At 33.5% G+C, this 26,994-nt stretch overlaps 1 protein-coding gene across 1 annotated transcript; it reads left to right on the top strand.

Moving 5' to 3' along the window:
- The first annotated feature begins 684 nt into the window (after nt 1-684).
- On the top strand, nt 685-26,994 carry LOC123682673. The gene is made up of 5 exons (XM_045621428.1): nt 685-3,523; nt 13,418-13,986; nt 17,143-17,446; nt 22,350-22,886; nt 26,197-26,994. Exons 1-5 carry the CDS (start codon nt 763-765, stop codon nt 26,961-26,963), a joined length of 4,938 nt encoding a protein of 1,645 aa, XP_045477384.1. The 5' UTR covers nt 685-762; the 3' UTR covers nt 26,964-26,994.

Here is a 26,994-nt window from a genome sequence, read left to right as displayed (position 1 = left end):
TATCCCAGAGGCAATCTATATCACACTGATTTTCCTCAAAAGTGAGGCCACTCCAGTCCTCAGCAGACAATAGTTCCAGGAACCTTTCCATTGTTTCCTCATTAAATAGCCGAATTTGTTTTTTCCCAGACTTCGGAATGGACTCACCGAAAAAAAAAGAAAATTTTTGAGAGGTGTGGTCAGATAGATGGGATGGAACTACCTAAATTTCATAATCACTTAAATTTGTAATTACGTTGTCTATACAACGTAACAACTATACATATGAATAAACGTTATCGTCAAAACTTTTTTTTTCGATTACCCCAACCCAAGAAAAAAAAGATCTACGCCCTTGGTAAACGTCGTCTTAAAAAAAATTTTTTTCGATTACCCCCGGCAAGAAAAAAAAGATCCACGCTCTAGGTATATAGGTAGGTAGGTAACATACAAAACCCGGTGTAGTTTCCCTTTACAATTCATAGCAAAGATTTATGCGTACACCAATTACCAGTATAGAAATTCACGGTGGACCAGATTTAATTTTCCACACTACACATTCCATCCATCAAGTACTGGAAATTCGAAATTTGCTTTATGTCCCAATCCGCAGATTCAGCGGATTTTTTCATTCGTCCTAGTTTCGCTGAGCATATTTCGCACTCTGGAATAATCGAAATGGAATAATGTAAACACGGTCTTTCGCAAACAGTTTTCCATCAATTTTTATAGTTAGTTGCACATCGACATTACAACGAACAGTTTATAAATCATTCGATCTCTATGAATTACCGGAAAATGAATTTTCATTGGTGCGTGATTGTTTTTGCCATATTTTCTGCCGTTTGTGACACGAAAAGTGTGAGCTGCGACGGTTCCGAACACTGTGATAAAACTACAACGAGTGAAATCGAAAAAAGTACAGAAATCTTCGTGCCTGATGAGAAGAACCAGCTTGAAGCACTCAAGGAAAATGTAGGTAGAGTAGGAAATAAGTTAGAAGGGATAGTTTATGAAGTTCTTAAAGATATACTCAGAGATGACCTAGATTCAGATCGTTCAAACCAGTTATCGAAAGAAACAAAACCAGTCAATGAAATATCCTTCAATAAAATCAAATCCACGTCCTCCAACGAAAATAAAAAAGAATCTTCTATTAACAAGCCGAAAATTTTCATCAAAAATGAATTATTGCCAAAAACTAACGGAACCATTTCCAATTCAACCGAAAATAATTCGAATCCTTCCCTGTATAATTACCAACTACTCGCTAGTAACATTCCCATAACAGAATCTAATCTAGCATCATCCATAGCTGATACAAATATCACTCAAACAGTCGTAACAACTGAAGCTAATTCAAAACCTGTAACAAAAATATATTCTAAAATAAGCAACCCAGATTCTTCTTCTACTGAGAAATCTAGAGAAAAAAGAATGGTTCATGAGAACCCAGAACAAACGCTATCAGTTGAGAATTTTCTGGAATCGAATCAAGATAAAAATTTAAATTTTCCTGGGGAGTCTAGAGGAAGCCAAATGAGTGACCCACTCATCATGGGGACTGATGAGATGAGATCAAATTCAAAACAGGATCCTGTTAGGAGGGATCCGAAAAAAGAACCAACGGAAGGCAATAGAAACAAAAGACCCCAAGATGAAGTCGGTATGAGGCAACTTCCTATGCCAGACAATCCTCCACCATTTGAAGCTACAGGGATAATCTCAAATAAAAAATCACAAAACCATGCAAACTCCGAAAACCACACAATAGAATCCCAGAAAAAACACAAATCATCATCAGAAACACAAAGACCGCAGAGAAGAAAGATGGTTATGTCAGAAGATCATCCTGATTTCCGTTATCAAATTCGCCAGGAAACTAAGAACGTTCAACGCAATCATGATGGAATTCAAGACCGGAGATCCGATGTTAAATCTGATTCCAAGACTATTCATACCCATACGAAGAGCGACGATCACTTTGAAGGAATGTCGAATCGAAGAACCAATTCAGATTTATCTGATTTTCAATTTCCACTACAAATCGAGATGAAAAGAGGTCCCAATAAAAATGAAGAGATGGTGATCTCGAGATCAAATCCAGATTCTTCCGAATCCGGATTTCCAACTCATTCAGAAATGAGAAAACTTTCGAAGATAGAAGCCACAAATAAAAAGGCAAGTGCAACAGAGGATATTGGTGATTCAAGACTTGGACAAGCTTACATGTGGGCGAATCCACCATCCAATTGCTACGAAAAAAATAACAGGGAAGAAGTGTTGGAAAAACAACACATAGAAGACTTGAAATACGAAGTGAATAAGCTCAGATCAGTAGTGGATCTTTTGAAAGAGCAGCAACGGCTTATAAATTCATTCGAAGGCGATAAGAAGAATATGAATACTCAAGAAATGTTGAACGTTTTGAATCAGATAAATAATCCCAATGAAACACCAAGTTCGATGGAAAAAACTCAATATGCAGTGGACACCACAAACAAAGCGAATCATGAAGAGTTAGGACACATCAAAATTCAACTGAAAGATGCCATCGAAAATCTGAATAGAACTCAGGAGATTCTTAATTTAGAACACAAGAAGGAAGTGGATTTGGAAAAGGATTTGAAGAATACGAAAACTGAGATTAATTGGCTAAAATTGATAATAGAGAATTTCATTATCGAACAAGCCAAGAAGAAGCTGAAGGAAGATAATAATGGCTCAAAAGTAATGGGTGAAGGATTAAAAACAGTGAATGAAACTACTCTAGTCGGGGCAAGAAATCCAACGACTTCAATCAAGAAAGCTCATAATCGAACTATTCCAAGTACAGTGAAGATGGCAGAAGAGAAGCTTTTAGAATTAGGAGAAATGAGGTCTCGAGAAAGTTCTTCGAATGATATCGATGAAATACAAACGAAGAATTTGAGACTAAGTTCACCAAAAAGTAGGGCTAGCAGTGCTTCAAATATAGAGAAATTACTAGACAGTCTGAATGACAAGCAATCAAAGACTATCGACGATGATGACAACTTTCAGAATAGGCTAATAGAAGCAATGAAGCAAGTAAGAAGGAAAAAAGAAGAAGAGTCCTTCACTAAAGATATCCTGAGAAAAATACAAATGAACACTATAGAAAGTAAATCAGAAGATGACATGCTTCTGAAGTTTCAAAAAGCTTTGAAGGCTCTAGATAACCCACAAAGTAAAACCGATGACTTGGACATTGTAGACCAACTCAAGGTACTTCAGAGGGAGATTAGCAAACTCAAATCAAATGATGATTTAAATTTGCCTTCTGATGATGTGAAAACCCCCGGAATAGATAATGCTCAACTTCAAATAATGTTGAAAAACTTGATCGCTAACAACCCACAATTCCAATTGCAAGGAGGTAAAGTACCCCCTTTAACACCACAGCAGCTGATACAGTTACAAAAGAAATTCGGAAGTCAAGGCATGGTACCCCAAGGAATATTAAATACAGGCATAGGAGGCGTTGGAGTAGGAGTTGGAACTGACTTTGGAGTTTCACCACCAGGTGAGTCTGCATAAAATAATAAATTATATTTCATGTGTTATTAATTATGAAAGAAGTATGTTTTCAACATCTTGATATTCCGAATTGAAATAATACAATATGGCAGTAGTATAAATAATCATAAAATATAACATAATGAGGAATCTTCCTATGGAAAGTAACGTTCTATATGGACATTACTTTATATTTGGGAGAAGCCATCAAGAAATTTGATTCGGATATTTTCGTTTTTATAAAAGGAATAGATTTGACATAAAAACATTAAATGGAACTCATCTACCTTCAATTAAATTCAGTCTCATTCGGAAATATCCACTACTATTAAAATCATGAATTATTTACAATGACTGCGTTTTCAGATAGACATAATTTAATTTCTTACTCACTTTTAATTCCTAAAAATTGTTCTAGCTGAGTGTTCAAAAAATTTATTTTTCCATTTCTGCCCATATTTTCAAAATGAAATCTGAAATAATGAAAATACGAAACGGAAGCTTCTATCTCAAAAATTATATGAAAACTACTCAAATTTTTAGAGATACCAACGAAATAGTTATCTTTCATACTTGAGAAATCAACATTTTTTTGTAATAAAATTTCATTAGATATCTAATAAAAAATATTTGAATGTTCATGACAATTCATGAATATTTGAAAGAATTATTCGAATAAATTTAAGAATGAATATTCGAATACCAAAAGGCGAAAAAGTCCCAAACCTACCCCAAATACTCCATCGAGAGTCTCCTCATGGTTTTAGAACCATGACTATAAAGTTTAGCCTATCTCCAGGAAGAATACAACAAACATGGCGCCACGAAACAATAACAGTGTTGAAATAAAGTGTAATAAATGCCTCAAAGAAGTGAAATATTGAAGATGATGGTCGAATATCTGTTTTCGCTGAATTGTTCGTTGCTAGGAAACCCACTCTGATTAAACCATAGAGTAATAAACATAGATAGAGGAGGTATACACAATTTTTACATGTCCCCAACATGGTTATATAACGTTGTCGGATTGTGATATATTTTCAAATTCACAATTTTACTATGTCGTTATGAAGGTATACAGGGTGTTTCATTGGAAAACGGAAATACTTCACAGGTGCATAGGTGGCACCAAGGCGGTTCTGGAGATACCCCACTTATTGGGTCTTACTGTCTTCGTAGCCGAGATACAGGGTGTTTTATGAATGTTGCCCGTTTCTTTCTGAGGCCATATCAAACGAACCACCCGGTATATTTTCTTCATATTTAGCAAATATGTTCCTAATTGAGAGCCCAAACGTATCATGCAATAACTGCCTTGAAAATCCAGGTCCGGGTTAACAAAAAATTATGAATCGTTTGAATCCTCGTAACAACACCCCGTATATCGGAATTTTGAAAATATGTTTTAATCTTCGGAAACACCACTAAAAACTAAACTGAGACCTGTACATAGCTGTATACAGCTATAAAAACGAAAACCAATATAAAAATGAATTACAAATTAATGTTGAAATAATTATGGATTCAATATTTTTGATTATTTATTATAAAAAATCACTTTCAGGTATCCAAGTTCTTAAAAACTTCACTTTTACGTTGAAAATGTGTGCAGTAAAACTGTCTGCGCGAAAATTTGAAGTACACGTCTCAGTTTAGTTTTTAGTGGTGTTTCCGAATATTAAAACAGATTTTCATAATTCCGATTTACAGGGTGATGTAACATTCAAACGATTCATAATGTTTTGTTAACCCGGACCTGGATTTTCAAGGCTATTGCATGATACGTTTCGGCTCTCAATTAGGAACATATTTTCCAAATATGAAAAAAATATACCGGGTGGTTCGTTTGATATGGCCTCAGAAAGAAACGGGCAAAATTCATAAAACACCCTGTATCTCGGCCACGAAGACAGTAAGACCCAATAAATGGGGTATCTCCAGAACCGCTTTGATGCCACCTATGCACCTGTAAAGTATTTCCGTTTCCCAATGAAACACCCTGTATTATATTGAATAAAATATATTCATTTGAGTGATTTCCGATTAAATATGCAAATTTGAATATTTGGACTCCGATATTTTTCCTAATTGTCGAATTTGTAATAAGCAGAATATTTATTATTTTCTGTATCTGCCTGCTGAAATCTAAGATTTGGGAATTTTTGCTCTCCTAGTGTTATCGGTTGTTTCGCATCGTTTGGCGCGCTTGAAGTCTGTTTTCTGAATTTCTGATATATTTAGATATTTATTTCCAATTTATTTTTGTTAATATGAAATGTTGATTCACTATGGGACATAAGAAGTGTGTTCTTCAAAAAAAATCAGTTTTATTAGATTTTCTTATTTGTGGAGAAACTCGCGAATTGAGTGAAATATCGTATCACTGATACGTATCATTTCCGCGCGCTTCATGTCAAATTTAATCGTTCATGCTGAGTACAAAATTTGCTTACTGAAAATGACAATGCTCCCTCTATCTATGTTAACTACTCTGAGGATAAAACGGATTCACATTCCGTATCCTCAAATCGTATATCATATAATGACTAAAATGATTGAAATCTTCAAAAATACTCCACTACTCCAGCCATATATCTAACCCTTTGAACCAATAAGAAAATCGCAGTGAATAAATCACTCATAAAAAAGAATCAACCATTCCTTGCTTGAACCAAAAGACGGTTTCCGCCCGGGCTCGAACCGGGGACCTCCCGTGCGTTAAGTTGAAAAGCGGGCGTGCTTACCACTACACTACGGAAACCGCTTCATTAATAGGGGTAGATTTGTCAGTATTTCAACAGTGTGTATACAAGCTGAGCCACGGTCGATGGCACCCTAGACTTTCACTGAGAACGGTGGGTGCGATTGTATTCAATCAAAATTTGGTTTCTTGGGTAGCAACGGTTGCTCTATCTAAATCAATCTAAAATATATTCACACAATTTTTTGTTTTTTCTTTTAACAATGCACATCCTTGCAGACTTTTTCATTGGATTCAATTCACAATATATGATTCAACATTTTTTATGAACAGGTAATTTCTAATCATAAAAAAAATATCAATATATTCCTAAATAATAATAATAAGGGCCAATTGCAACATTCAAAAATTAAACGCTGTCTACCTAATCAATGTTTAGTACTAATCGATGATTATATTTTCTACCGATTGCACTGATTGATAATAATCGATGTTTAGCTAAACAAGAGATATGTTTGGCAACATTTCAAAATATAGACGGTGATCATAGACAAATCAGGACTATCAATTTTCTAGTATAATGTTCTCTGTTCTTATCGTGACAAAGTTAACATAAATTACAAATTATTATTATAAATTGTCATTGAATGATAAGTCACGATCTGAATCTGAATCCATATTTCAAATCTGAAATTCCTCACAAAACCAAACACAGAAACATACAATATGACCTCATCAGGTTATGTCCATTAAGAAATAATATTCAGGTTATGTCCATTAAGAAATAATATTCAGGTTATGTAATAAGTCATATGTTTCGACGTTTTGAGTTGCTCAGAACCATAGACCTAATGTCAAATTGATATTAGTTCTATGCGCAGAACCCTGTTTAAAACTAATCGGGATAATAAACGTCCAAATTTTCCTATTTAGTGTAATCGGTGATTAGGCCACATTAAACGTCATTTGACAGATGGTGCAAGGGAAATCAGAACGTAATCGATGTTTAAATTTTTAATCACCGATTAGGCAAATGGTACAACTGGCCCTAAGACCTTTATTTCTTCATAGAAATCTCAAGGGGAAGTTCACCCATAGGTGTTCTACCACTTAACCCTTGTTGATACATGAAAGAAAAAAAAATTAAATACATACATACATTGTGTGCAATCCATCCAATAACATTGATAAAAAAAAAAAATAATAGAGCATAAAGAATTGAAAAAAAAATCCTTTCTACTCTACCACTTAAAAAATTCATTAGGACTCTCCGAACTTTTAAGAGAAAAAGCATTCAAAATACAAGGCCTCATTTTCGTTGGAAATGATTAGTATATTCTCAAGTTTCTGTATAATTTTTTTTAAGTTGAATTCCTTGAGATCTAAACCAAATTTTTATTGAATTTTCAGATTGCATAAACCCAAGATTGTTTGGAACAACCCCAATATTAACGTTTGAATAAGTCATCGATGAATTGTCTCATTTTGAAGAATCGAATTATGTTTTAAGTATAAATAATTTCGAACAAACTTGGGTTCATTTATTTCATGCAATCTGAAAATTCAATAAAAAGAAAGGTGTTCCATGAAAAGAAAAAACATATGTTTGATCATTTACACTTTCTTGGTGTACCTGTACCCTGAGTATTTTCAAACAATTTAAGAATGAATTCTCCTCGTCGCCACCAATTTTGTTATAGGAATCCGTTAACTCATGAACCGTTGAGTTTTCACCCAAGATATGGCATATAGCTGAAATTGACATCGAAAAAGCTCATAATAATAATAAGCAATAATATGCTGGGTGTGCTATTTGAAATAAGGAAGTAGTAGTCTGTTTCTGATATAACCGGAAGTTTAAGAGATCTGAAAATATTGTAGGAAGAAAAATCGCATTGTTTCAAACCCCAAAATGCAAATTCAAAACACCATTTTACTTTTATATCTCAAAAACAGTAATTAATTTCTATGATCTGTTATGAGTATCTTATGAACCATAAAAATTACTAAAAAGCGCGTTTTAGAATTTTTCGAATATCTCTAACAGAAACCAAGATATAGCGAAATATTTGAAACGGTCATTTTTCAGAAATGCCTTGTAACTTGAGAACGAATCAAGATATCTATGATCTATTTTCTGTTATATTACTTTTGCGAAAAAAAGAGATCGGGGGTAATAGATGATTAGAATTCTGAAATAATGTATAATTACGCATTAAATTCGTGAATTATATCTGACGAAATCGATTTAACACCACCAGAATTAAGAGAAATTGCGAATAATGTTGCAAATCAATTTCACCATATCCAAATTATATTATATTGACAATTACTTGTGTTGAAATTTGACAGAATTGGAATTCTGTGTTGACAACCACAAAACAAAAAATACAACTGAAAACAATGCTGTAATGAGTTCATTACAGCACTATTTTTAATACTGTAATGAGCTCATTACGATACTGAAATAGAGAAAATAATTACAGTTCGTTATATAAACTTTTGTTCGCAAATGCGATGCGGGGTTGAAGTTTTTCCTAGAAAAGTGACTATTTTATTATTGCTCTCAATTTTGTGAAAGGAAAAATTGGTGCGCCACTGAGATATTTCAAACTTGAAATCATTTTTTAATTTCTAGTTCAATTTGTAACAAAAAATCTCTTATCCTAACGAAGCATTTTTCAGAAGAAAAGTTTCTAGAACATCCAGGATCCAGATCCAAATCAAATTCTAATAAATACGAGAGCTGTCAAAAAAAAAATAATATGAACATGAAATAGTTCAATTGATAATTATATGCTGAATAGTGTAACTCAACTTGAATTTTACAGAATATTTCACTCCTGTCAAAAATTCTATGTGAATGAAATGCAATTATCGAAAATTACAGCGAATATTTCCCTCCTGTCAAAAATTCTATGTATCTGGAGAACAATTATCGAAAATTACAGCGATAATTGCATTGCAGGAAGCGAAACTGCACTGCGATAATTGTTCTGTTCATAGATGCTTAGTTTCTATGCATCTTACACAGTTCGAATCTATGGCAATTCCATTCTACATCAGTTTGACAAGTGATGTAACAGTTTATTCGGGAAATATTCCCCCGAATTACACTCGTGCATCAAAATGACCGGATAATTTCGCATTCCAGCGTGTTTTCCTTGAAAAACTGCATTCGGTCATTTTCATTTTTGGAGAAAGAGCCCTCCACCTTCGGTGTCGGGCTCTTTCTCCAAAAATGAAAATGAACTCATGCAGTTTTTATGACAACACGCTGTCATGCAAAATTATCGGTAATTTTGATGCACTTGTGCAATTACCTACGATAATTGCATTGTAGGAAGCGAAACAGCACTGCGATAATTGTTCTGTTCATAGATGCTTAGTTTCTATGCATCTTACACAGTTCGAATCTATGGCAATTCCATTCTACATCAGTTTGACAAGTAATGTAAAAGTTTATTCGGGAAATATTCCCCCGAATTACACTCGTGCATCAAAATGACCGGATAATTTCGCATTCCAGCGTGTTTTCTTTGAAAAACTGCATTCGGTCATTTTCATTTTTGGAGAAAAAAAAATGAGCTCATGCAGTTTTTATGACAACACGCTGTCATGCAAAATTATCGGTAATTTTGATGCACTTGTGCAATTACTTATGAAGATAGGGATACCTTCATTCGCTATGATAAAATTGAATTATATTCAGTTTTCAAAATTGTGCATGTTATGTGCACCAACAGGTATCACATAAATGATTACATGTATTAAGAGATGTTTATGCCCTTGGTTCATAAGTAACTATAATAACTTAAAGTAAATTTTTAACCGCAATAGCTTCATCGTATATCATATGCGAGATTATTTTTTGATGAAATATCTCAGTTCTTGAGCGACGCACACGCTTTCAATTATTTACATCACTAACACAGATCAAATTTTTCCATCAGTTTTACTATTGCAGGCAGAGAAGGTGACTCACGACGACTCAAAAGTGCTTCAACTGTGACTGCAAAATTTTCACCCATTTTTATAATGAATTTTAAATATTTCATTGCATTTTTAGGGCGTGTATCTATTCATTTTTACTAATGGCGTAGTTTTTACGTGTCAAAAGTCAAAAGATGACAGCTTCATAAGTGACAGCTGCACAGATAGCGGGCTGTTCAAAATGAAACCTCTTATTGGAAAACTCTGTATAGGTGTATAGTAGCGTTCCTTGATAAGAGAATTTTGACATGTGTAGTTTTATAATTTGTATACAATTTATGTAATCTTCGACAATCACAAACACTTATAATAAACATTAGAATAGTTATTTATAATACAAGTGCAGAAGGCATTGATATTCTTCCACGAGTTCAAAATTCAAAAACGAGCCACGAAGTGGCGAGTTTTGGAATGAACGAGTGGTAGAATGAGCCTTCTGTACGAGTATTATACATTATTTTCTCTAATTCATTGCATTTTCATTGAAATTAATGAAATATTTCCATAAATATAATTTAGTGATTTTTGCATTGAAAAATGTTGGTTGGCAGAACTGATTTCTTCAAGGCAGATTGATGAATTGACAGATAAAGCCGTGGCGGAAAGTTCGGAGTGCCAACATAGAATAATAAAATATAACCATGAAAACTGTGCGTTTCTGATATATTCTCGCACGATTTTGTTCTACAAGATGTGGAAGAATGAACGGAATAACCACAGAATTAGAGAAAACAATTTCAAGTACTGGCAACTATATTAAACGTGTCTGGCTTGAAAACAGAGATGGTTCAAATATTAAATTTTTATTTGTACCCATAATTAATTTCATGTGCAAAAACATTTATCATAATCGTCAGTTTTAGAATTGCTTACCTATATTTATATCAACTACTAGCTGCCCGCCCCGGCTTCGCACGGGTGGTATAACTAATGAAAAAAATAATAAGTGAAATAATAATGATCTGATTGCAGTTTATCACAAATTGTAAATTATTAACTAATTTTTCAGTAAAAAATGGCACAATCTATTCTACTTTCAGCCACATCCCTGAATAGGTTATCAAACTTCCTTTCATTTGATGTATATCCATTAATTCCCATTTGAAAAAAAGCATAGCATAAATTTCTTTTAAAATTAAAAATCGTATAAGAATTATTGACGAGTTACGTTACTCTTTTGGTACGCTGTATAAATTTTGAACTCAAATAGTCCGGTATATCAAGCAATTCGTTGTTGCTTTTGATCGATTGTGGTGAGCTCGTGCGGCACCCATTTTGCACACAGTTTTCTCATGTACAAATATACGTGAATGATATGATGTATACGTATAGATGATATCTTCACAATGTCTGCTATCTCGATCAACTTCACTTACGGTTATTCAAAATTTTTTTTGTGAACTTTTTTATTTTTTCCTCGGTGACAGCCTCTTTTCGGCGTCCACTGTGTTCGCCGTCTTCGGTGCTCATTTCACCACGTTTAAACTTAGCATACAAATCAATGATGGTTGATTCTTCTGGTGCAGACTCCGAAAACTCTTCATCAAGTCAAGATTTTGCTTCAACTACATTTTTTCTCTTCAAAAATCAATATTTTATCAGCACACGAAATTCTTTTTTTCCATCTTTTTTCAAATAACAAAATTAGCTACACGAATACAGTGATGATTAGCTACACTCACAACGCAATATCTCACAAACTAATGGTCGGACTGATGTCAAATTTTGACACGTATCGTTTAAAGGTTGGTACTAACTAAGATGCATAGAATACCTGGTGTGTTTACCGATTCGATTTTGTTTCAGAATTTTTGAGAGACCCTCCTGTGGCTTTGGTGTTCTGCTTCACCAGAGTTCTGTAGGGGGCGCTCTTAAAAAATTTTCGAATTCCCGCTATCTGCCAGGTGCCGTTTAAAAAGGAAATACTGATTTTAGACACTGCAAACATTCACAATAAATTACAATTCAGTTCATATCGAATTTTTACTCAAATGAATGGAATATAATGGCAGACCATAGAATATGAAATATTATTGTTCTCTACTCAAAGTTCACGACAGAAGCGTATAAATGGGGGGATACTGGGGGTAATTACACGGTGTTCCTTAATTGGAGATACAAATGAAAATGACAGATTCCCGGATCATTTTAAGACAAAAAGTCCTATAATATGAGTCCCCAAACATTTTGTTTTGAGGTACATGTGTTTGAGTTTTTTTATCGTATAACCTTCCCTTCACAAGATATTTCATTTGAATTGGCCATAGATATTCCAGTTTAAAGTTTTCACCATGTGATATGCTAATTTTGAATGCAAATCTACAGTGTGATATTTTTTCTAGAAGGATGCCTTCTTCCTTTCTCCAAAACTATATTTTGGTGAATGACTGTTAGTTTAGAAAAATGTAGAAAAAAACTCTAGTCCAGTAGTACACTTTTTGGTTCGTTATAGTTTTGTCGTATCTCCTATCGATTTCGAGAAAAATTCTCTAGTAATCTTCAGGAAAATCCAAATTATTATAAAGATCCAGCTAGTAAGCTCTAATGAATGCATTAATTATAAGTTTTGGTATTTATTTACCCAATCTGTAGCGAAGATTAATAAATATTTGATAAACTGATATAAGCATCACAAAAAGTACGACACACTAGAAACAACCTGTATATTGAAAGCAAAGCGTTAATGGGCTCATATTCATGATACTTTTTTTCTCAAAATTATTCAAGTAATTTCTCATTTCCCTTCGTAATTCTTATTTGAGACCACCCAGTATAAAGCAAGAACAACCGAATTAGTAATAAAAATAATTATTTCGAGTAATTTGGTCCAAACTTCGTTATCAAACTTCTTTTTCTAACATTACAGATATGAGTTAAAGTTGTCGTCAAAAATTTTTTTTCGATTATCACTCCCCCCCAAGAAAAGAAGATCTACGCCTTTATTTCACGTGAGTCGAGAATTAAGAGAAATGTCAAATATAAACGATGTATACGCCATCTGGAAAAGACGCGATCTCTCGAAATCAAGTAGGTATAAATCTGAAAAATCTCCCGTTTTGTCTGAAAGTTTTACAGGTATAAGTAGACAGACCAGGTTTTCTATGCATCTCAGTACTAAATAATAATCATATGGATTTAATACTAGCACCGCCATCTGTGCATCAGCCCGGGAATTTTCAATTGGCCTAATATACTCATTCGTTTTAGCTCCACTCATGAATTCATTCCCAATTGGAATTGGAAAAGTTGGACCGTTGTTTGGACCCTATAATCCGAACGTGGGTCCATATGGTGCTCATGGATATGGCAAGGACCTCGATCTAACCTCATCTCTTGGTTCATACCCTGGATACGGTTTAGGACAAGACTTATCGAAAATAATGTCCTATGGGCCACAATCGAGCAACACTTACACCTCTTCTAATGGATACAATGATTACACCGCCAAGCTTGGATATTTCGGAGCCAATAATGGCTATGGCAGCTACGGTTCAGGACCGGCATCAGGAAATTCCTACCCTTCAAATGGCAACAACTATCCTATTCCACCCCTTGGACTTTACAGTTCTTCCAAAACTCCTTATGGGGGTTATATGCCTGGTTATGGCAATAAGTACACCACACCATATAAGAACCCTTATAAATCTCAAGACAATGGTTATTCGATGGGTCCTTACAACAATCAACCACTGACTTATAGTAATCCAGCATATGGACCAAAGGTTGATCAGTATAGCAATGACAAGCAAAGTTATGGAAATAACAATTTTTTTCAGGTAAGGTGTAGAATTAAGTAGATTGAGAAATCATGGTGGATGAGAATGTTCAATTCCTTTTTCTACATTCATGCAAAAAGCAAAACTTTATTGAACTATATTTAGTGGAAAAAGAAGTTCTTTATTGCACTAGTGCAATAAAGTTTTTATTGCACTCATCTGTCATTCTACTTCAACGTGCTGTCATCATGACAAACAAATATTTCAGCCTGAAGGAAATAACGATGTACAGTTACCAAGTACTAGTACGTTAACAGCAGTAACAAATCAAGGAGTGGATTTAAAAAGTACTTCACTACGAAATATTCATATTGAAAATTGCACCAATTGTTCATTCACTTTCAACATTGAGGGTAAAAATAAAGTTTGAGTTAAATTGTTCGTAACGTATTAGTTTCTGTTTCAATGCAAATCGATATTAATAATAAAGTATTCAAGTTGCGCTTTTCATTTTCCTACGCCTAGTGCCGCACCTCAATAAATCATTTTTTGCTTTTTGCATGAACGTAGAAAAAATGTTGTATGCAACTCATGCAAAAATTGTGCATCGAGCATTCACTTTTTGCACTTGTTGCATAAATAACTATTATAGTTCTATTCATTGTCATTCTTTTGTTCTATTTTCATTAGTTTTTTATTTCAATTTTATTGAGCATAAGACCTGAAATTGAGGACCAGAAAAATTTCCGCATATGACCGATTCCAGTTTTCGTAAGCAGTGGCGTAGTAGGATAGAACCTTCATTTTCAATAACGTATGTCAGCATTGAGTATCAAAGTAGATATATTTAAATGAAACTCACCTTGATGTTTATAATGGAAAAGAAAGATGAAATTGGGCTGATATAATAAAAAATATTTTATGCAGTCCAGAAAAACAATTCCACGTGAAATAACGCGACAATTATGCCATTTATTCTTTTCAAAAATCAGTAATATGAATTGAAATAAAAAAGTAGAGTGAATTGGCGATCATTAAACTTGATTCTTGAAATGAATAAATGGTAGTTCATATCTTGTTATTTCACGTGAAATTGTTCATGGGCTGCATAAATTTTCCCTTAGTTGATGAAACTTTATTGAACAGTTATTAAATTTGCATTAACATACAGAATACTGCTTCGAACTGGGAATAAAATAAAAAATTATAAGGAAAAGCATTCATAATAATCAATTTTTCATCAAAGAATACAATAATAAATAACAATTTACAATGATCGTTGATGAAAATGTGATAAAATAATGTATATTTTACGGATCCCCAAAATACCAAGGCCTACAAAGAGGTTTTGTATGCGCTTTGCACAGTTCAGAAAGCAGCAGTGATATAAAAGCATAAAGCATTTGTATACAGAGTGGCCACTTTTTTAATGGGATTGTATTGGTAACTTTTAAATCATAAGAGTTAGAAGGTCGGTCAAATGGAGAAAAAGTTGCATGCATAAAAGCATTATCAAGCAGTTCAAACAAATCGAGATTATCAGGGCCGGTTATTGAGATATCATAAGAAAAGTAAATTTTGGCATTTTGATTTTTTTTTGTTATTTATTTCAAATATTATCAAAAAATGTTACAGGAATTTTTTATTCTACAGTAAATTATTCTCAATTCGACTTAATCAGATTTCGTATCCAACGTTTTGTACTCTCTGGTCCACCCTCAACCTCATATTTTTCCATATGGACCTGCATATTTTATACACTTTTCAAAATAACTTCTAACGCTGAATTCAACGATATATCATACAATGTCATTCAAAGTTGATTTTCAGGTGATTTTGACCCTTATCCAATTTTCTTTGGGTCGGATCTGTATTACATTTAGGTACCTTTAGTTTAATAATTAACAACATGCAATACATTTCGATAAGAAAATCAACTTACCCATCTTTAACTAAATGGAACATATCAGAATCAAATTAAGAAACCAGTAATAATTATTTACATATTTCAATTCATAATAATTTAACGGAAGTATCATTTAATGAAAGAAAAATCAAATGATTATTCGAAAGTAAATGAAAATTAATGAAGTAAGTGTTCGAAATGTCCACCATTTGGTAAAATGCACTTCACGGTTCTGATACCCATACTTCTTATACATTTGCTTGTTTCGTCTCTTTGAATACTTTCCAATACATTCTAAACAATCTAAACCTTCTCGCGAGGAATCACTATTGTTGGATTTGTCATTTGTTCCGTTGAAACAAATTACTGAATAGAACTTTATTTTGAGATCATTACGATATAATTTTTGCAAGGTTTGGTATTCAAATTTAAAATCATTGCATTCGCGTCTCTTGACTATTTTATTAAAAGTAGTTTTTAATAAATTCCATTCACTGGTCACAGTTCTCGATTTTTTTCTGGGTTCAATTGAATTTGGTTCAGAAGTCAGAACGTTGATATCGTTGATAGACTTGTTTTTTCTTACATACACACCAGTAAATTTGGATAACAGTCAAAATCACCTGAAAATCAACTTTGAATGACATTGTATGATATATCGTTGAATTAAGCGTTATAAGTTATTTCGAGAAGTGTCATAAAATATGCAGGTCCGTATTGAAAATTGAGGATAATTTACTCTCGATTTGTTTGGACTGCTTGACAATGCTTCTATGCATGTAACTTTTTCTCTATTTGACCGACCTTCTAATTCTTATTGTTTTAAAGATACCAATACAATCCCATTAAAAAAGTGGCCACTCTGTATACTTCCTCAAATTCACTTGTATATAACACAGATCTAAGCGCTTTGTTCATAGTAGGTACAATATTATAAGAATAATATTCAATATTTTTGAAATCATAACCGAGCTTTCAAAAAAAAAGCACAGATCTCTAGTGTTCCCAGTTAAAAACACATAACTTCATAGCTTCGTAATTAAAAATCCTACTGGATTCTACGTAAAAAAGTGCCTGTATAATGTTTTAATTTCAGAGCTCTCTCACCATCAGTATTGCGGAGATATAATAACTTTTCGATATCGCCATTTTTCCAATTTTCGCTTAGAACTCGAACAAATAATAAGCGTGGAAGAAGCGCTCAAAAATGTTTTGGTTGAACAATTTTGTAGGTTAATTATTGCAAAATTAAAACCAAAATCATATTTTTTTCCATTTTCAATTTATTTCATCTCTTTAAAAAAACGTAGATGGCACAGCCTAGTTCCTATGGAAGTGGTCCACCAGCACCTTATCTGCCTCCAAAAACAATTGATGCACCAGGTCCAGAAAAAATTTACGGAAATCAACCACCGTATGCCACTGGAAATTCACCGTATGGGTCGGACAAAATCGAAGAACTGAAGACTCAAATCTACGCACTCCAAAATGCAATCAGCACCTACAATAGGCCCGAGTACACACAGACCGCCGAAGACAAAAGCACCATACACAATCTAGAACAGCAAATAGAAGAATTGAAGGGGATAGTGAACTCTCTGAATGGTTACTCAGGTAATGGACTAGTTCTCATTTTTTTGTTAAGGATTAATTCTAAAAATTTAAGTAAAATGAAACAAAAATGTGGAAGAATCATTGAAATATCTCTAGAAATGAAAAAGTTATGGGACTTTGAAGTTGCGCTTGGAAGAATAATTTCATAATAGTGTCTAGTGTGTGACGTCACGCCACTTACACGAGGCGACTGGTATTCGCAGAGTGCTTACGAATTCATTGGTGTACAATCACTTGTGCCGTTCGTGTCGTGTTTTGTTCGTTACACGATGGCTGAAATAAAAAAAATTACTTTTTTCTCTTTTTACTTTTTACTCCTCACATCAATATGTTTTGCCATTGATAATGGATAGACTTCAACAACCAGTACTCAACCACAAACTGTTTATGAAACGTTTTTTAAATAAATCATCGTTATAAGTTGAACCATGATGAAGCAAACTCAAAAGTAGATACTTACTTGAAAAGTTCAACTCCTCTTATTTCAGCACTGACATAAGTTGGATTTGAAGAAAAAACTCCATCACTGCGAATATATCTATTTTAGGCAAATTGTCACTTTGTCCTTTCACGACGCCTTCCTCCATTATGGTGACATAAAAACAAAACTCGAGTTAAAACTACACTGTACAACTACAAACGGCGCGAGAGCCTTGGCGCGGCTAAGTATTTGAACGTAATATATGGTGTAGCGATCACAGGCAAGAGCCGTGACGTCACAGACCAAAGACACTCCGCGCAAAAATACGTAAATTTAAATGATCTATTTCTCAGTCATTTATTGATGGATTTTCAAAATTTTTTCACTGATTTATCAGTTTTGCTCTATATTTTAATTCTATCGTGTCAAATATAGTATTATCAACATCACTAAACTAGTCCATTGATTTAGGAAATTAAATTTAAAATTTGATTTAAGTTTTTATGACTTTTCTTTCACGGAGCATTTGAACGCTGGTTCATTCATTGTCTCAATTGCACTCTTGGATGCCACAATGTACAAATTGTTATGGATCACTGTTTACTATACTAGTGGAATAAATTAAAGGATCAAAATAAAATTCGAAATTTTTAGCGTTTTTTCAAATGGCTGTATTTTCGATAAAAATGGTCGTATATCAATTTGAAAAAAAAACTTTTTGAAGCTTGGAGTTTGTATTTAGTTTAGAGATCTCATGATGAAAAAATTTTTCAAGCAACGTGTAAGTACCGCTCAATCCCAATGAATATAGTATCTCAAAATTCTGTCAAATTTTTTCAGTTTTTATTTTTGGCCTACAGACTTGGAATTTTTTTTCCAATTCAACCACTATATGGATGAGATGACTTGTTCATTCAGCTTCAATATTCTTTTTTCAAAATTTCGATACGAGCATTTCTCTCTGAAATATCGAACTTTAAACTTAAAAGGACCTTTTTGTCTTTAACCATCAATATCTCACCAATCAATGTTTGCACAGAAAATTTAGGGGATGTTTTGAAATCTTGAATGAATTCTCTACAAGAAGTAGATATGGTATTCTCGGAAAGAAATTTTCTTCGTTCTCTACATTATTTTCAAAAGTTGATAAAAAAAGGGTTTTGAGAGGCTTTTTCGATAATCAAGCGCTAAATTGAAAATATCGAAAAAACCATCGATGTTGAGTGTGCGTTTCATAGTTCAATACCACCACAAAAATCCCAGAGCATTTCAATTCCATCCATGGAGCGGTTTTTCTGTTTCATTCGATCGAATTTTCAAAAAATTAAAGGATCATGATTCTCGATTCAAATGTTCATAATCTCCAACAAAATGAAGAAATTAAATTTTTAATATTTTTTTTCTTCATTTTTATCAATATCAGAATAGAACAATAACAGAATTCATGGAATAAATTCTTTGAAAATAAAAAAAAAAATTTTTTTTCTTCTCAAATTTTTTTTCATTGACTCCAAATAAATCATTCCAACATGTCATTATTATTTTTAATGCGATTCCGTAATTTCATTCCACGATCTTGATGATAGACAACAAATTAAATCCGAAAAAAAGTTGATATACCCAAGGGAATTTCGAAATCGATCCACTCGCTTTTCAGAAATTGCATATCTCAACTTTTCATCTACAGAACTTATACAACGCTAAAAAAAGCCAGTTTATTTTCAAAATGAGTTTTTGCAAAATTTGAATTTTTTTTTTGATTTCCTAACATGGTTAGAATGCATCGTCCTTCAATTTTTGGAAAATTCGATCGAATGAAACAGAAAAACCGCTCCATGGATGGAATTGAAATTCCCCCAAATTTTCTGTGCAAACATTGATTGGTGAGATATTGATGGTTAAAGACGAAAAGGTCCTTTTCAATTCAAAGTTCGATATTTCAGAGAGAAATGCTCGTATCGTAATTTTGAAAGAAGGATTTTGAAGCTGAATGAACAAGTTATATCATCCATATAGTGGTTGAATTGGAAAAAAATTTCCAAGTCTGCAGGCCAAAAATAAAAACTGAAAAAATTTCACAGAAATTTTAGACACCGTATTCATTAGGATTGAGCGATACAAGTTGCTTGAAAAATGTTTTCATTATGAGATCTCTAAACTATAAACTTTGAGCTTCAAAAAGCTTTTTTTCAAATTGAAATACGACCATTGTTATCGAAAATACAGCCATTTGAAAAACCGCTTAAAATTTCGAATTTTATTTTGATCCTTTAATTTATTCCCCTAGTGTATATTTTGAAAAAAAATGTTTAATAGATCCAAGAATCAAGAATAATATATTTATTTTTTTTATTTCAAAATTCTTCCTCATTTGGTTTCAAATTAACGAAATATCAAATATATTTTTTTTTCAAATAACAACGAGACTTAATTAACTTACTATCCAATAACACTTACATAAACAATGTCCTTTAAAATCAGCGTGGTTTTCATCTATCGGTCCTGTTTTATTACCTATATCCTTTTTCTACAATTTCCAAACTCCAATTTGAACATTTTTCATATTTCACGTTTCTCGTTAAAATTTTATTTATACTTCTCTATGTAGCATTAATTATCCCATGTTCGTTTCAATTGACTTTATACAGAGTGTATATAAATAGTTACGAAAAAATTTTAGCAAAAAATTACAAGAGACCTTATTTGGATCAGTCTATCTTAAATAAATACAATACAATAATTTACTCATCGTCAATTTCAATCATAAAATTACAGTTTTCGGGAACTTGGCCTAAACAATGTTTGTGTGCTGAGATTCCCGAAACAAAAATTTAGGTATTCAACAATTATTATTATTTATATAGCAACGTTTACTGCGAAACAAGTTTGAGGGGTGGCTTTTTCTACCTCTTGGAATCATAGAGGACACCACCAAAAAATTGAAAACTACTTTCCATCGCCATCTTTAGGAGGCTGTAACAAAGCAGGGAAGGGCTAAAAGAAAAGTTTATATGAAAGATTTACCATATTTTTAGACTAGGAATAACCCCTTGAATTTTTTCGCAACGATTCAAATACACCCTGTATACAATTAAATTTAATTCTGTTGATAATATTTTATCAGAAATCAGTTTTGAATTAAAAAACTATTTCAACTTGACTATCTCAACACACTTCTCTTTCTCCAATTCTATATTTTTCCAATCTCCCTTGCCATGGAATAATATTTTCAAATCTTCCCTGCCTTGAAATTATACTTCCCAATCTATCTACATTCTCATATCTAAAATTCTTTCAACTAAAACGTAGGAAACAAATTGAGATGAATTTTATTTGAATTTAGGTGGATTATTTTATAAAATGATTGGATCTTGTACTTTCAATCAAATAATGGGTGTTTTTTTTTCGAGGTATATAACTTTAAGTTGGCATTTGTGTTCAAGATGGCGACCGATTTAACATCTGTCAAGTGATTTATTCTCAGTTTGGTTTGGCAATTCATCATGAATAGACTCACGCCTGAACAACGCTTGCAAATAGTGCAATTTTATTGCGAAAATAATGGTTCTGTGCGGAATACGTATCGCGCACTACGTCCATTAGCGATGAAGCGCACTTCTGGTTGAATGACTACGTCAACAAACAAAACTGCCGCATTTGGAGTGAAGCTTATCCTCAAGTGTATGTCGAAACACCGTTACATCCAGAAAAACTGACTGTTACTGTTTGGTACGCTTTATGAGCTGGTGGAATCATTGGTCCGTACTTCTTCAAAAACTATGATGGCCAGAAAGTTACAGTCAATGGTGATCGGTATAGAGCCATGATTACTTACTTTTTCATTCCTGAATGGAACAACCATGATGTCCAGGAGCTGTGGTTCCAACAAGACGGCGCAACATGTCACACAGCTCGTGCCACAATCGATTTATTGAAAGACACGTTTTGGACCTGTGAATTGGCCTCCAAGATCTTGAGATTTAACACCGCTATACTACTTTCTGCGGGGCTATGTAAAGTCATTGGTCTATGCGGATAAGCCACAAACCCTTGACCATTTGGAAGACAACATTCGCCGTGTTATTGCCGAAATACGGCCACAAATGTTGGAAAAAGTCATCGAAAATTGGACGTCCAGATTGGACTACATCCGAGCCAGCCGTGGCTATCATATGCCAGAAATCATATTATAAAGTAATGCCACAAGATTATCTTGCGGATAAATAAAATTCATGTCAATCGAATAAAACATCGTTGTTTTATTGCAATTTAAAGTTCTATAGCTCTGAAAAAAACACCCTTTATAATGAATTCATGAAAATTTCGATTAAAAAATTCTTAACAATAAGTATCACAAATCAGCACTGATTTTGAAGATACAATTAAACTATTTCAGTAAACATAAAGTATTTTTGCCACTTAATTGGGTCATACCCCATTTTTCTAACTACTTTCAGAATTTGAATAACAATTTATTCACAGGTGAGCAACAGAACTATCCTTCACTAGGACCAAGTCAATATGAACCAAATCCATATAATTCCCCAATTGATCCGAAGAATGCTGATAGCTTCAACAGGGATAACGAGAAAAAAACAAAAAGATCAATAAATGATGCAGGATCAGAAAATAAATCTGAATCTACAAATGTAGAGGAGCGTGTTGAAAATCATAACAACGATGGTGCATGGAATAAAATCACATCGTTTTTTAAGGAAACAATAGAAGAATTCGATAAACCTAGCAACAAAACAAAAAGAAGAAAAAGATCTGTTGATGACAACATGTTAGAAGATAATTCGTCTTCAAACGTAATGGACAAATTAACAACTGTCTTGAGGGAAGTTCTTGAAGATGATACGGATAATACACCAAAATCGATGTTTGGAGGCTCCATGTCACCGAATACGATGAATTCTTTATCTAGGTCTGCAGAAAATCAACAATCCAACATGATTCCGAAACAAACATCACTTCAGGATATCAAGAATCGGATTGACCATCTTAAGAAACAGCTAGGTAAGAATCATTAAATCATCACTAAGTAGACGAAAAATTTCGAAAATTTCATAACATTCATATCGGTAAAGAATTTGAATTTTGAAACTAAAAGACAAAACTGAACTGAATTAATTGATTTTTAGACATACTCATAGTGAGATTGTTAACATGGCATACTTGCATTAAAAATAAGTCATTCAAACATGAAGAACTACCGGGGTTTTCATCATAATTTGGCCCTCCCTTTAACTTTGTAACTAAAAGAGGTACAAAAAATGTTTTCTACAAAAGTTTCACGAAATCGACTAGTGTGTTTTAAAATGATTTCACAAAACGAAATATATACAGAGTGGGCAACATATTGATTGCAACTTCATTTTTTCAAATGGAACACCCTTTATATTTCTCTATATTTGACTAGCTCTTTTTCCCCTGATTTCGAATATATAACATATGTTTGGACTATCTCTCTTATTCTGAGTACCACAGAGTTTCAAATTATAAGAACCACCTGGCAAGCTCAGTAATCAGTTTTCGAATGGTAGGCTGCGATAACTCGAAATGCCCTTTTTTGAGTTATCTCGTTGGCAACGATATGACATACATTTTCACTATAAATTGGAATTGGATGATTTGGATGCAACTTCATAGATTCTCTCCTTGTAGCTTTCTTATTTTTATTGTTCTTCACATAAAGTGAAAATATTTAAAATTTTTCCGCTTCTGTGTAGTGCATATTCGATGAATAGTTTCATTCAATGACAAACGTATGTCGTTGCCAACGAGATAACTCAAAAAAACTTGAAAACTGATTACTTAGCTTGGCAGGTGGTTCTTGAAATTTGAAACGCTGTGGTGCAGCATTCATCGACCAGCGGTTATATCAAAGGGCTCTATCAGACCCGACTGTCATCTGCACAATCATTATTCACATACGGGCCAAATTGATGACAAACAATTGGTTAAAAAAATGATATTCTGAAGTGAAGGCTTCAATTCGAACTACTCGAATTGAAATAGCGGTACCCATGATAGCAATTTCTCAGGACCCTAATAGTAAATGAATAATATCATACAGGGTGGTCACTTTTTCAATGGGATTGTATTGGTAACTTTTGAACCATAAGTGTTAGAAGGTCGGTCAAATGGAGAAAAAGTTGCATGCATAGAAGCATTATCAAGCAGTTCAAACAAATCGAGATTATCAGGGCCGGTTATCGAGTTATCATAAGAAAAGTAAATTCTGTCATTTTGATTTTTATTTTTTTTCCACTTTATTTCAAATATTATCAAAAAATGTTACAGGAATTTTTTATTCGACAGTCAATTGTTCTCAATTTGACATAATCAGATTTCGTATCCAACGTTTCGTGCTCTCTGGGCCACCCTCAACCTCATTTTTTTCAATACGGACCCGTATATTTTATGACACTTTTCGAAATAACTTTTAACGCTGAATTCCACGATATATCATACAATGTCATTCAAAGTTGATTTTCAGGTGATTTTGACCCTTATCCAAATTTCTTTGGGTCGGACCTGTATTACATTTCGCTACCTTTAGTTTAATTAACAACATGTAATACATTTCGATGAGAAAATCAACTTACTCATCTTGAACTAAATGGAACATATCAGAATCAAATCAAGAAACAAGTAATAATAATTTACATATTTCAATTCATAATAATTAAACGAATTATCATTTAATGAAAGAAAAATCGAATGATTTTTCGAAAGTAAATGAAAATGAATGAAGTAAGTGTTCGAAATGTCCACCATTTTGTAAAATGCACTTAACGGTTTTGGAACTCATACTTCTTATACATTTGCTTATTTCGTCTTCTTAAATACCTTCCAATACATTCTCTTCTCGCGAGAAATCACTATTGGTGGATTTGTCATTTGTTCCATTGAAACAAATTACAGAATCGAACTTTATTTGATTTTGATATCATTACGATGTTAGTTTTGCAAGGCTTGGTATTCAAATTCAAAATCATTGTATTCGCGTCTCTTGACTATTTTATTAACAGCAGTTTTTGATAAATTGCATTCACTACAGATCCGACCCAAAGAAAATTGGATAAGGGTCAAAATCACCTGAAAATCCACTTTGAATGACATTGTATGATATATCGTTGAATTCAGCGTTAAAAGTTATTTCGAGAAGTGTCATAAAATATACAGGGCCGTATTGAAAAAAATGAGGTTGAGGGTGGCCCAGAGAGCACGAAACGTTGGATACGAAATCTGATTAAGTCAAATTGAGAACAATTTACTGTCGAATAAAAAATTTCTGAAACATTTTTCGATAATATTTGAAATAAAGTGGGAAAAAAAGAAAAATCAAAATGACAGAATTACTTTTCCTATGATATCTCAATAACCGGCCCTGATAATCTCGATTTGTTTGAACTGCTTGACAATGCTTCTATGAATGCAACTTTTTCTCCATTTGACCGACCTTCTAACTCTTATGGTTTAAAAGTTACCAATACAATCCCATTGAAAAAGTGGCCACCCTGTATAACATCTAATTATTCCTTCGTCGGCATTTTGGATACCAGTACCATAGTATAAGGAATCTTTTCCTTTCATTATACTATGCCAGTACTTACTGTGTTAACATTTTTGCGCACATAGGTCAGTTCAGTAGGTTTATTATATTCTGTTGACTAGTTCCGAGGTGGACGCCGTGAAATGTTTCCATTATATTCCCTGTTTAACTTTCAATTTAATGTGTGTTATATGATCTCAAAAACTAATTAAAATCTTATAATGAGTAAGCTTTTTGGAAAACTTTCTTAAAAGAAGGAAAATTGATACAGGCAAAGTTTTTCGCGTTCGAATACAACATCTGACACTTCGACAGGTGAAAATCAATCTCAAGAAGTGTCTGTAAATTCAAAGGACATTGGAAACGAATAACCAAATTTTGTTTCTTTATCCCCTCCCCCAAGGCGTATTTGTGGATACGCAACTAATTGACCAAGAACGAACCCAGATATACCTAGTCGAATAAATGGGAAAAATAGCTTTTTCCCAACCTTATAAGACTCACATCTTCTTCTTCTTCCACGTATTGTAGGCCTTAGGCCTGTATTTTCCAACTCTTAGTTCTCCTGAGATATTGAAGACCACGAATCTTCTCTTTGGAGGTCTTCCTAAGGGGCGCCGTGTCCGCGGTACACCATCTCTAGCAAGTTTTACCAGTCTTCCTTCACTCAACCTTCCCTCACTTGAATTCCATAATTGATTAAGAGAAATGTTGGTATTGAACAAAAACTAACAACCCAACAAATTTTAATCAGTTTCTCGTTTGCAGAAAATCCGAAGCCATCTAACGAAGCTCCTGATAAAGCAAGATCTGCTGAACAACCTGGTCAAACTGCTCGTTCTTCATCTCGACACTCCCTTCTGCCTGAACCATCCTACGGTTTCAACTACGCCCTGAATAAATTCTCTCCAGATTTGTCAGTCAAATCGAAAAAACTGGATATTTTCAAGGAAATCGTGGCAAGGGTGATGGACAAAGTTATCGAATCGCTGCCAGTTATCCTGCAGAAGTTATTCGGCTTTGCTGTTCACGAATTAACAGCTTATGGCGATGATTACAGTACTGCATATGGGGCAGAGAGCAGCTATCTATCCGTCTTCAGAAACCTTGGTATATTCGGCTACCTACCCTTGATCTTGTTAAGGGTAGTGAATGCCATATCAACCTTTATTTACATCCTGCAGAAAAACAAGTTCTTGAAATACTTCTTGGTACCAGCCGGTGTGGTTTTGTTGGTAACCGGTGGTATGGTGTTCTTGATTTGGTGGATGCAGCCAGGTGATTTTTACGTGAATTATGATAAGTTATCGTACGATAAGGAATCAAGTTATGGAGGTGATTACTACGCTGGAGAATATGGGAAGAATAATGGTCAGATCGTGAAAACGTATAATTCCGAAGATGGAAAATCTAGAATTCATCCGTACAACAACGGTGCAGATGCTAAACCATTGCAACCTACTGGTTATCCTGCATTCTACAAACCAAATCTTGTGGTTCCTTCAGACAATCAATTGCCTGTGTACAATGAATAACTTTTTTTACTTTGATAAAGAAATATTTTGA

The sequence above is a fragment of the Harmonia axyridis genome, chromosome 6, assembly GCF_914767665.1.
Source record: "Harmonia axyridis chromosome 6, icHarAxyr1.1, whole genome shotgun sequence".
Classification (NCBI taxonomy): Eukaryota; Metazoa; Arthropoda; class Insecta; order Coleoptera; family Coccinellidae; genus Harmonia; species Harmonia axyridis.
The sequence above is the reverse complement of the archived record's forward strand: the minus strand, read 5'-3'. Positions and strand labels throughout refer to the sequence as shown.

Excerpts from the sequence above, each read along its gene's own strand:
- LOC123682673 (XM_045621428.1), top strand. The coding sequence starts at position 763 with ATGAATTACCGGAAAATGAATTTTCATTGGTGCGTGATTGTTTTTGCC. Across the intron at positions 13,987-17,142 it reads GAAATAACAATTTTTTTCAG|ATGGCACAGCCTAGTTCCTA; the intron begins GTAAGGTGTAGA and ends AAAAAAACGTAG. Across the intron at positions 22,887-26,196 it reads CCATCTTAAGAAACAGCTAG|AAAATCCGAAGCCATCTAAC; the intron begins GTAAGAATCATT and ends TCTCGTTTGCAG.